Source organism: Pezoporus flaviventris, unplaced genomic scaffold (assembly GCF_033815535.1).
Source record: "Pezoporus flaviventris isolate CSIRO_AGI_PZ_B2104156 unplaced genomic scaffold, CSIRO_AGI_Pfla_v1 ptg000016l, whole genome shotgun sequence".
Classification (NCBI taxonomy): domain Eukaryota; kingdom Metazoa; phylum Chordata; class Aves; order Psittaciformes; family Psittacidae; genus Pezoporus; species Pezoporus flaviventris.
Genome location: NW_026892564.1, coordinates 8,903,646 through 8,916,403, shown reverse-complemented (window position 1 = coordinate 8,916,403; position 12,758 = coordinate 8,903,646). Strand labels below are relative to the sequence as shown.

At 38.4% G+C, this 12,758-nt stretch overlaps 1 protein-coding gene across 11 annotated transcripts in view; it reads left to right on the top strand.

Moving 5' to 3' along the window:
• NAV3 (neuron navigator 3) overlaps window positions 1–12,475 on the top strand; it is a 543,191-nt gene extending 530,716 nt beyond the window's left edge. For all 11 annotated transcript variants that reach the window (XM_061454721.1, XM_061454723.1, XM_061454722.1 and 8 more), the window contains 7 exons: window positions 195–430; window positions 2,248–2,402; window positions 3,302–3,373; window positions 3,823–4,019; window positions 4,574–4,692; window positions 7,414–7,617; window positions 9,772–12,475. In XM_061454721.1, coding sequence (XP_061310705.1) covers window positions 195–430; window positions 2,248–2,402; window positions 3,302–3,373; window positions 3,823–4,019; window positions 4,574–4,692; window positions 7,414–7,617; window positions 9,772–9,891 — 1,103 coding nt within the window. In that variant the 3' untranslated portion in view covers window positions 9,892–12,475. The remainder of the gene's footprint in view (window positions 1–194; window positions 431–2,247; window positions 2,403–3,301; window positions 3,374–3,822; window positions 4,020–4,573; window positions 4,693–7,413; window positions 7,618–9,771) is intronic.
• Window positions 12,476–12,758: the final 283 nt, after the last annotated feature.

The window sequence follows — 12,758 nt, the reverse complement described above, 5'->3', positions numbered from 1 at the left end:
GTGCCACTCAATGTGTAATTTTTTTGCCACTGTGGAAGGATATAAGCATTTCCACAGAAATGAAGCCCTTCATAGGAATTCGATTTAGGCAATCAATACCTTACTTTGAGCATAACACCATCAGATGCTGGCCAAACCCATACCTTCGTTAGCAAGTATGAAGACAGGCCATTTTTCTTTTCTTTTGTTCCCAGGAGTGGAAGAAAACAGTTTGGACAGTTTTGTGTTTGACACGTTAATTCCTAAGCCAATTACGCAGAGGTACTTTAATTTACTGATGGAGCATCGCAGAATTATTCTGTCGGGACCCAGTGGCACAGGAAAGACCTATTTAGCTAACAGGCTGGCTGAATATATTATAACTAAATCTGGCAGAAAAAAAACTGAGGATGCAATCGCAACTTTTAATGTAGATCACAAGTCAAGCAAGGTAAGTTACAGTTGAAAAGATAACCTATTGCCCAATTTGTAGTGATGATGCAAAGCAGCTCCTATTAATTGGCATACTGTTTTGTTGCTCAGTTCTCATTTCCTCCCATAGAATTCAGTCTCAAATCCCAGTGAGGAACAGGGACAAGATCTTTCTGTTCTAAACAAATCACTGAAGTACTGTGAGGGAATTTTCTCTTGCTTGAGGAAACCCATGTTAGGGATAGCTGCAGTCAAGTTCCTATATAAATTAAATTTGTAGATTGCAATTCCTTTGTCAGAAAGCTAGATATGAAGTAATACTAGTCTAACTTGCTTTTTATAGTGATAATATCAGTTTATTGTTAGCAAATAATTCAGAATGGGGATCACTATCTTGGGTTCAGCTTCTTAATCAGCACTGGATAAATACAACTGCTGCTACTGTTTCTGGAGTGTGTTGGTCAGGAAGTTGACCATAATAAAATTGCCTTATGCATCATGTCACATTCCCAGTGATTTACATTGTTCAGATTATCAAGCTTCTAGCACAGCTACTAAGCTAGCCACAGATAATACCATTCATTTCCTGTCCTAAATTGGGTATGCTCCTAACTTGGTACCCAGGGAAAAGAGAATGAAAGGTTTTACCCAGAGCTTTTTGATTTGCACAGAACATAATGAATATTAGCATAATATAAGAAGGAAGAACATGCAGATCCCAAAGGAACAAGAGTACCATTCCAGTAAAAACACTGCTTTTCACTGTCTTTATACAGTGGATTTGTGATGACATTTACTTTGTCAAGGAATGTGTTTATCTTTTATTTTTAAACCACATACATTTATAATGAAAATTGTTCCACAAAAGAGCAAGCTTTTGAATTTCTGGTCAATTGCTTGTTTGGGGTTTTGATTTTTTTTTTTCCTTTTCCTTTGTTTCTATTAAGTTTTATATAGAACTTTTGAGTTTGTAGTAAAAAAGAAAAAGCAACATTGTTTGAATAATACAGATAGTGCTATTCCATGGAAGGAACCCATGTTGTTACCCTAGAGACATCTGATCATAAAAAGCAAAAAAAATCTTTCTTGAAATAAAAGATTCTATGTTCACATCGAAGAGAAATGATTCTGCTATCCCTGATCCAGAAAGTAAAACGGCAATAGGAGCTTTGTTCATAATACTAAGCATTCCTGGCACTGACAAAATTAGATACCCTAGAGATACAGCTGTAAAACTTGACTAATCCAGACCCTCAAGGGCAACACTGTTGAGAAAAACATCAAATGTTTTGATTATAGAAAGCTCTCTTTTACTCCACTGCTAAACTGCAGCCAGACAGATAGCTGTGAGAAAAAAAGAAGAATTTACCCAGTACATTTTATTATGAGGTGTGATATAGTATCCCCAAAAGGTCGAACAGATTTTCAGTGAGAGTGGTGAAAGGCAATATCTGAAGGAGCAGTTCAGTATGCCTGAATGGTGTGATAATTTGGGGGGGGAATTGGTATATAAATGGCATATTTTATTGCAAGCTATTTTCCTCTTGATCAGATATTTTATCAGCAGGTTTCTAAGGAATGCATCCACCAAATAGCCATGTGTATGTTTCAGTCACTTGCCTTACGTTTATTGCCTTTGTTTTTCCCAACATGTGGCTTCAGTGTTGCTCTAAGAAGCAGGCCTTCCTGCATGGGCTAATCCAGCTGAATTATCCATAGTTCACCATCCTTAGCTTTCTGAAAATCTTTTCCACTGAAATTATATCTATGGTCTAATTGGATTTATATTTTCTGTTTTGTTTTGTTTTTTGTTTTGTTTTGTTAATTCTGCTGAAGGATCTGCGACAATATCTAGCAAACCTAGCTGAGCAATGCAGTGCTGACAACAATGGTGCTGACCTCCCTGTGGTCATAATACTTGATAACCTGCACCACATCAGTTCACTTAGTGACATCTTCAATGGTTTCCTCAACTGTAAATATAATAAATGGTAGGTGGTATCTCCTGTCCCCTTTCATACACCTTTTGCAATTAAAACAAAAATTTTTTGTTATTTTGCAAATTCAAATGTGGAAACTTAGACTCCCAAAGGCTGTCAGCAAAGCCCTTATATGTTTCAATGATTTTAATCCTCTTCAGCCAGATACTTAGGTGTCTGCTTCCTTTATTTATAAGACTCCCATGCATCTCAGTGAGATAAAAACATGCTGTTGAATTTATGAATGTACTTAAACGCTTGACTGAATTAGGGTCTTATCCTTTTCACCCTGTCAGATCACACTAGCTCATTACTACCATAAGGACAGCTTATGGGAGAGTAAGAAGAAATGCCCTTTATATTAGTGGAATCTGGGATGTGTGGGAACCCATGAACCGTGCCATGCAGAAGCATCTGTATATCAGGCAGACTTGCACTTCCTACAGTTTGCCTGCAGCAGTGCAGAAGTATGAAGTTTGCTGACTGTTACTGCCAAGAAGGAATAAAAATAATGTTCTCTGTAACTTTTAGTGGCCTATAACTTTGGCTATTTCTTCTGTTAAAGTGCCGTCATAGGGACTTCCCTTCCTAAAACCACTGCATGCTGTGTCTTAACCCATGAGATTCACTGGCTTCTGAAATTAAAACTCCAAGTCTACTGCAAAATTATGAAGTACATGAGGACAGGGTTGCCTCATTTATTTTTTTAATACAGATGAGTACTAGTAAAGTACAAATGTGCAGAGAGGGAAATCATACAGAATAAACATTAAAAAAGGGCACCTCGGGAATATTTTAAATCCAAGACTATAATGCATTGATTGGCCTAATGCAGATAATAATATTTTCTGAATATCTGATTGGATTCTCCATCAAAAAAAAAAAAAACACTACTACTTTTCTCTTTTCAGTCCCTATATTATTGGAACCATGAACCAGGGAGTCTCTTCTTCACCAAATCTGGAGCTGCATCACAATTTCAGGTACATTTACTCTGTATTTGCTGTGGCTATGTTTGCACAGTTCCCTGCTTCTCAGCCCAGTTCTTCAGCAAACATTGATCTTGTATCTCATCACAGCAAGGTATTTCAGCTTCTGTGTCTTTCCTGTATTGATGGGTCTGTGAATGGTGTTGGAGAATGATGAAGGAAATAAGTAGATACTTTCCAGCATCTGTAGCAAGTTGTTGAAGACAATTGCATTCTTGCATTCCATTTGTCTTCAGCAAATTTGTCTTCAGTGTATTGAATTGCTGCTGAAACTGTAATGATTGTGGTGTAAGAATGGGTTATAATATAGTTTATTGGAGCAGTTTTATACTTCCTGACTAATAAAACTCAGAAGCTTTTGACATTACTCTCATCTATATGTTACAAGAAGAAATTCTGTATTTGCTATTCCTTGTGGCTTGATATTTATCCTTTCTACCCAGGTGGGTGCTATGTGCTAATCACACAGAGCCTATTAAAGGTTTCTTGGGCAGATATCTGAGAAGAAAACTGATTGAGACTGAAATAGAACGGAGCATGCGCAATAATGAGCTCATCAAAATCATTGACTGGATCCCCAAAACATGGCATCATCTCAACAGCTTTTTAGAAACACACAGCTCTTCAGATGTAACCATTGGTGAGTCTGTTGGTGCAGTGCTTTGAAATAAGGATTCAGGCTGGACATTTTACAGATTTGTGAAGGATATATTATGTTTTTAAAAGTTGTCATCTCTCAGTGTGAAGTATAACATCAATGTGGGGAATTTGTCTGGCTTCCAGCAGGATTGAAATGAAAATGGAAAGTTTAATGAGAGAGTATGTATTTCCTGGTGCCTGGTACTTCTGCCTCGGTTACTAATGACTTTTAAGTAAAGTATCATAAATCTACAAAACTTACTTCAATAGGAACTTTCCTAAGCTTTTTTTAACCCTGCTTTCACACTGCAATATAATTACAACAATAAAAACGCTTGGACTTCAGGTCTTTTAGTGGAACAGCTATGTTAGCAAAGAAATCACCTTTTTATATAGCTTTGCTTGTAAAACTTGTGTTAATCAGGCCCTAGAACTGGATAAAGAGACACTAGTTAATTTTTAATGAAAATAAATACTACTATTTTAATTCTGTGAAGTTTATTTTTAGTGTGTTCCCTAGTTCTACTTTTTTTAATGTACAACTTGATTTTTCAGGTCCCCGCCTCTTCCTCCCTTGCCCTATGGATGTTGATGGCTCCAGAGTGTGGTTCACAGACCTCTGGAACTATTCCCTGGTGCCATATCTTCTGGAAGCTGTGAGAGAAGGACTTCAGGTATTTAATTTGTTTCCCGGAATTACCTTTTTTTTATTCATTTCATAGGTTTTCTGTAAGCTAGTTTTAACCAATGCATCTAAGTATGAATGCTGTTCCATTTGGAAGAAGAAAATTCTTCGAGGGATTATAGAAATCAGCCTTGAACTCCTTTTGACCTGCTCTTGCTCTGATGTATAATTTGGCTTCGCCTACTCCAACACGGACATGTCTTGTATTTTACAAAAAGGGTTTCTCCTCTGTGACTGGAGGAAGGTTGTTCCTTTACCACTGTTTAAAGAATTCCCAGCAATGCTAAATGCAGCTGAGATTGACTCCCTGAGTCAAGGTAGTCTCAGCCTATTTCTTCATGGAAGAGTGGATAGCCTGTACACTGGTGCAAGAAAATAGCTTTGGTCTGTGTAAGCCTGTACCACCTATGTACACGTGTAGGCACACAGGCTTGTGAGGGAAAGCTTGTGAACAAGAATATTTTCACCATTCAGGTAAAGAAAAGAAAGTTTGTCTAACCAGATTGAGATCATTTATTCTTTGGACCTGATGAACATGAAGGTCTGTCCTTGCCCTTACATCTTGCAACCCTGCTTGTATTTCCATAGTTTTCTTTTTTTTTTCTTTCTTTATATGGGTTAAGGTACCCTTCTGACTGTAATTCTCATTTTGGATAACAGTGCCATCAGATCACTGTGCTTCACAGTTTGGTCATCCTGGCCTTTCCAGAGCTAGGTGTTAGCAGCTGTTCCACTGATTGTTAATGAACCATTAAAATTTCTTCTACTTTAATAGAAAGAGGGCTACAGATAGATTTGCTTGTGAATAGCACTGTGAGCTGTCCATATAGGTTAAGATATGAGACCATACTGCGGTTTTGGAGCAAATCTAAATCTTGATATGAATCCTTTCTTCTTTGTTTGTTTTTTGGTTTTTTTTTTTTGGTCTTAATTGGCTTTTTCCCTTTTCTTTCATGCACTGCAATTCTATGTCCTTTGAAAAAGATACTTTGTGGAAAATCAGTTTTTTAGGTTTTTGCCATACATGACACTGAAAGAAATGACTGCGCAGTGCAGAGGGGATTGTGAACTAGTCAAAGAACTGTGAGCAGCTGCAGTTTCTTTATCACCTTGTATTGACATAGTGATATACTGATGCAGTGGAGGCTTAGAATCTTGTCTGTTGAATATCTCAAGCTTTCCTAAAACTGCTTATCTCTCTGGGAATTATAGAGTGTTTATGCCTTGTGCAAAAACCTGCCAAATATCTGATAGAACAGCCACAGTGAGATTAACAGTGCCTTTTTAGACCAGCTATAAAACTGTAGTGATAGTCTTCTTCCTCATATTTTCCCAAGTATACAGAGTACTACTTAAATGAAAACTTCAATTCTGGAGCAGAAGATGGCAGCATGTAGAAGAAAATATGTTCTTTCATGAAACATTCCAATTTTTAGCTTCCATTGAATAACTTTATTAATAATAAACAGAAATCTTTTACATGTTATAATTAGATGTTCCCAGAACCAGAGGTGGGTAGAAAATGCCTTTCTAGCCTGGTACTTTGCAAAATCACTTGTCAGACACAGTATTTACAAGCCTTGCTCCAAATTCCAGAAAAGATTTCATCACTGTTAATATCAGATGAGGGTAAATGCTGCCTACAGCCTGCATTTAGCCTGCTACCTCCCTGAGAAATATTTCCTCTTGGCTTGTTTAGGCAGATCACTGTTATAGCAAGCTAGCCTCACTGTAGGGCAGAAGGAGTCGGAGTATCTTTGTGCATAATATGGGGAACTTGGCTCCCTAACCTGGAGCTCTGATTCAGCAAGTGCCTGGGAGCAGGTGTTGCAGTGATAAGCACAACTCATCTCTGTGGTTTTAGCAACTAAAATCCTTCACTGTTCTACTCCTTTTAGGAGTGCAGCCCATCTAAATGCTCCATGAATGTATGCCCTGCCAATATTATGTGTTCCTTGGATTGCATGAGGCTGTTTGAGCTGGGAAAAATCACAGAAAGCCCCGCTGAATGGCTCCCCATCCCAAAGTGTCATTGTTGTAGCTAAAGGAAATCTGTAAATCGGCAACCAAGGGTCTCTCAGTTAACATGTCGCTTGCAAAGAAGGGTACATTTCAGTGAAAAAGCTACCAGACCTAAACATGTAGTATTCGTATTATACAGTATTTCCTTGCTCCGTCCTGTTTCAGAAGCATTTTTGTGCTTTACAGTGAGGAAATCCTGTCCTTTGTGAATTTCTTCTCTTAACCTTATGAAAGATCTCAAACTAAGGTATGGACAGATGTCTGCTTCTGCAGCCCATTTTGCTAGGAGAAGGGAACGATCTGTACTGGCACTTCCTAGTTCACTTCAAACAAAATCCAGTTTACTTGAATATTTTAGATAGGTCTGAGTTAGTTTCACTGATACGCCTTAAGCATATTACTTGAAGGTCTCATTTCACATTGTATCAGGAACTTGTGACTCCCACTGTTGCCTACAAATATCACTAATTATGGAATGTTTTTCAACTTGCAGTCATTCTGTATTGAAGGAGCATTAATGGAGATGAGGACTTCTAAATATCATATCATATCCAAGTGCTGAGCACATCTGAAAGTAGACCACTTACTAAAATGGCGTAGATGGTTTTGATTACTTTTGTTTGCTGTTACAACTGGTGCTGAAAACACTATAATATGTACTCTTACCTGTGTTATATTCATAATATAGATGTATGGTAAGAGGTCACCCTGGGAGGATCCCTCCAAGTGGGTAGCTGACACCTATCCATGGAGCTCTGCATCTCTACAGCATGAGTGGCCATCACTACTTCAGTTAAGACCAGAAGATGTTGGTTATGAAGGTTATGCATCAGCAAAGGAAGGAACAACCTCAAAGCACGTTCCACAGACTGATACAGAGGGGGATCCCTTGGTAAGTTTTCAAGTTTTGGGAAAAAGCTTTTCAATATATACTTTATTGTCACATGTTAAGTTTTACACTGTACAGTAAAAACAACTGTCGACTTGATCCAAAATGGGCTTTTGAAACGAATCCTACTACAATTTTTTAAAAATGTTGAAAATCTAGCAGGAAGGCAGGTGTCACCATCATGTTAATATGCCCCTAAATTGTTTTCATTTTCTATCTGCCCCATAGAGTATTTGGTCTTCATCATCATAATGTTTGGGAACCAGTATTCAGCAACTTATTAATCAGTTTATTCTAAAAACACCTTACCAGGCTGGACAGCCCTTCATCTACATTCTACAAGTGAAGGACTGAGAAAAACACATTATCTAACTTGTCTATCATAAAGAATTTAGTGGAAATGCAAATTAGACAGCCATCCTTCTTTTCCTCAGAACATTTCAAGATAACCAGTGACTGAATAACAGTTCTAATGTAAAAGGTTTGCAAGTGTTGTGGTATTAAAAGATAAGAGGTTGATTTCCCTCAATGCCAAGTTTTGTTTTATTTAAATATGATCCCAAATGTCTGAGTTTACCGTTGTCTCCTTGATAATGGACTATTAAATTGCATATATTGAGCTGCTATTGTTGTATAGTGCTTTCTCTATAGACTGCCTTTATCACAACTCAAAATACCATTTTAGAGGATTGTACTTCTGGAAGTACAGCAGCCCTTGAAAAAGGGAATTTTTCAGAGGAAAATGCATTTAACTCTTATCAGTGCTAAGAAAATGACTCCACAGCCTCACTGAGAGTTTGGTATCCAAAACTAGATCTTGCATCCTGAAGAAGTGTAGAAAATCACCTCATTTGATCACCTGTCTCTTATTGCATAAGCTTTGGGATGACTGACCCTGTGATTTTGGCTGCCAGTGAGTGTATTGGCCAGGCTTCTAGCACATATGCATACTATGAAAATACTTGGGCAGCTCAAGTTCAGTATCCCGTCACCCTTGCTCCCTGCACACTAGAATCAGTATCTGTATCTGGTTAAATATCAGTGGTTGAGACTTGTGAATGGAGGGCTTCTCCTCACTCCCAGTGAAGCTCACTGGGGCACAGGCACTGCACTTGTGGAAACAGGACGTGCAACATGCAGGCTGTACCGCACACCTATCACATGTATTCACAAGCGTGAATACCCATTAAACCTTCAGCAAGAGCTATCTCATAGTATTAAAGGGTATTAAACACCGTTCAATACCTAGAGAAATCTTTGCAAGCTGTGCAGGTTGAAACCACAGAGATGCAAGGATTACTGAGCGCACTGGGAAAAGGGGCTTAACACACAAACACACAAGCATACCTCTTTCTCTTTGGTGTTTCATTGCCTGCCTTTGTTGTAATGACAGCATATTTGATCCTCGAAAAACACTAAAGCAATGTCAACATTACTTGCAGCTCTGAGCATGCTGGCAGAAGCAGATGTTTTATAAATAAAATCCTGATCATTACACAGAGTTAGGCATCAAGCATCCAAGTAATTATCTGCAGCTTAATGCTGCTTTCTGATGATTTTTCAGATGGGTTTCAGGTTATAATAAACCCAAATTATGTGGGTGCTCTTGTCTCCTGGGTAGGAGGATGTGTTGCTGAGGTCAGCCCCTCAACAACAGATGGGACTCTTATGAAGCAACTGGCCTAAGTTCACCCCTCTTTTGCTCCTTCGCATCTCTCACTTATAGAGGGGGTATGTTAGTGTGATTATGTTTTCAGTTGCTTTTCCAATGTAGCATGTCTACACCATCCAAAAATTATCTGAAAGCATGACTGTCTCCAAATATGGGCCCAGATGTCCAGCTGTGATATGGCTTACTTCCCCTGCTGGTGTTGCAGCTGCAGCCATTCTCACCCCTGAATTAAAGAGTTATTAGGCAGCTCCATTGTATCCCTCTGGCTCTTTGGACCTTCAAACTTCTATTTAAAGACCACAAGGCAATGAAAAGGGTAGCAGGAAGAGCTGCTGACACCCTGCCCTTTCTGAAATCCTTTTGTATGGTCCCCTCAGCTAGATACCAGCACACCTCATACAGCAAGGGAGCTTAATTAAATTTTAACACAGTCACTGCAGCATTAAATGAGATGAGATTGTGTAAACATCACTTTCTTCTTTCAGATGAATATGCTAATGCGGCTTCAAGAGGCAGCCAACTACTCGAGCGCACAAAGCTGTGACAGCGATAGCACCAGCCACCACGATGACATTTTGGATTCATCCCTTGAATCAACTCTCTGAAAGGGACAAACCTTGGTGGAGGATTATGGTAAAATCTGTTTCCACTAGACCACTGCCAGTATTAAAGCAGCACGCCGAGGTCCCCAAGTGAGAGTGGTGTGTTGTAGGTAGGCAGGAGACATAACTCTGCAAAGTCAGGAAGAAAAATTGAAGTGGAAAGCTTGAATTAGTTTAATTTCAAGGCATTTCAATACCTATGGAGCCAAGTGAGACTCCGTTTGTCAACTGGAAAGGGCCCTAGACCAAGGGCATCTAAGCAGATTGCACACGTGTTAGCCAAACTGGAATTTATTTTTCTGTTTTCCTCTTCCTCTCTCTCTGTCTCTGTCTCTCTCTGTCTCTGTACAAGTTTACAGTGCAACTTCTTCTGGTTTTGGGGTTTTCTTTTTCCTTTAGTTTACCCTGAGGTACTGCATGAACAATGCAGTCTTCTAATTCTCTTCTAACCTCTGTTGTGCCACATGGTGCTGGTCACAGGACTGCAGTGGTGTTTGTGTTGTACGCTACTGCCCATTCCAAAATGAGTCAAATATGATGATAGTAACTCAGAAAGCACAAGCAGTATTGTGCAATCACCAGAAAACATGACTGTGATATGCTGGATAAGTGCCAATTTAATTCTAACTGCCATGGTCACGGTGATGCGCTCCATCAAGTTTTTAGTATACAAGTCACAGATTTTATAAAGTTGTTTTTACCACAAAGGTCTTTTTTAACCACCTGCCCACTCCTTAACAACAGTTTTATACCAATTATTAACCAACACTGATTAAAGGCTTTTTAGGGCTTCATTTGTTTGAGCCTTTTCAGTGAAAGAAGGAACATTTCTTATGGTGCTGTCTCACTGCCTTAAAACAGATTTCTAGAACAGTTTTACAGTTGGTTTAATTCCTAAACCATTGGTAATTTACACTGTTTTTTTTCTTCATTTACTAATGAGAAAATGTCAGTTAACACAGTAGCCTCATATCTGTATATCATGATTTTTTAAAGTAATGGATAGGAGAAAGAACAGTTGCTATATAATATTTTTATCTTGTGAATAGATTGCTCTGCCTACCCTCAGAAATACACAAGGAACCCAAACCCACTTCCACTGCCACCTAAATGCTGAGAAAATCGGCTCAAATCCATTTGGTCCCATGGAATGGAATTTTTGGAAGACAGATGTTTTGAATATTTATCCAGCAGAGCTGGATGCACTTGATGCAGCATGAGCACAAATATATGGTTTCTTTTTTCCTTTTTCTAGTTTTAGCATGTTGTTTTGATTGCTATTGTTGTACATGAAGAATTCAGCATAAAAGAACACTGAAGCAGTGATGTCCACTGTGGAAGAGGAAGAGTTTATACTGTAAAAGTGGGTTGGTTTTGCACAGTCTACTGGGTGGGTATTGTAAATATTGAAAAAAAAAAAAAAGCCTTGCACAAATCAAACTGAAAGCAAACAAACGAACAAAAATAATGTATTTTATTCTGTTGGTGTTAAGAGATGTTTCACTTGCTGAGATTTCCTGTATGTTGCAAACAAATACAGAATGCAAACCTTAAAAGCTGTTATTACCCAGTGTGTTTGTCCTGTATTTACAGTTGTTATGACTATGCAGGAGCTATCAATGCTACAGTCAGCATGTTTCAATATCTATACAAAGCCAATACATTTTTTTGGGGGGAAAAAAAAGCCAACTGAAAACATTTTAAGTGCATATGTCACAGCAGGCTACGACCAGATTGCGTTCAAACTGCTCAGAATAATCGGAAACGCTCTTTTACCACAAGAAGGGTCCGGTTAAAATAGGTGCATATTAAGAAGAAGGTACGTAAGGGCTTTGGCATTGTGTAGACATGCACTGTACACCTCCGTGGATGTTACCTTCAGGATGTTTTTGGTGCTATTAACTCTGTGGCCACCCCGTGGTCACTCGCTGTAAAACAAAGATAAATCAATGCAGTTTCCAAATGGCACTGAGCTGCATCACTGAATCTAGAGGTTCCTACACGGTGCTATTGCCCTAATAAAACTCTTAACTGGTTTTATGCATATAGGATTCAGTCAGACCAACATCCTTCCCCCCCCCCCCCCCAAATCTGGATCCATTTCGGATGCAAATATCAATCATACACCTTGACTGAGTCAAAGAACTAAGGGAAAGCTGCTCTTTCCTGTACCTGTGCTCTGAGCAAACCTGCAGATCTTTTCCTGCCATATTTAATACGCAAACACACGATATTACATATACAAAACTTCCTGCAATACATCTCAGTGAGTCCACCTAGTTTACAACTCAGAAATTGTTTGTGAAACATTTGTCTGTACACATTTTATATTTTGTACATTTTTGTTGTAACATATCATGTAAATAGACAGAAACAGTGAAATAAATCATCTGAAAAGTTTTGTAGTCTTTGTAAAGCCCTAATAATAAGTATTTGGTGTCATCGGACTTAACTGGATGATGTATTTTCTATTGGTTTATTGTTTCTCTAGCTTGTAAACCAGCTTGCGTATATTTTTTTGCAGGTGTGCGCACTGTATCTGTCTAAATTATTACTTTGCCATTAAAGTGGAATTATTTATTGAAAACACAGTCTGGTGTTTTTGCAGTCAGGACCACTTAACGGTTAGATACTATTTCAAACATAAAAACATATAAACAAACAGACAAAACCAAAGGATGTGATTTTCTGCATTCAGCAGAACCAATCTCTGTAGAAACAAAATCAAGTACTGTTTCTAGTTCTGGTGATTCAGTATGATTTTTGAATTCTTGTTTCCATGGTGGGAACAAGTTGTGCAGTTCAGAAACAACTTTGTAATCTCCCCCTCTCAAGATTGTGTTTACATACAAGTTTAAGGCTTTCAATGG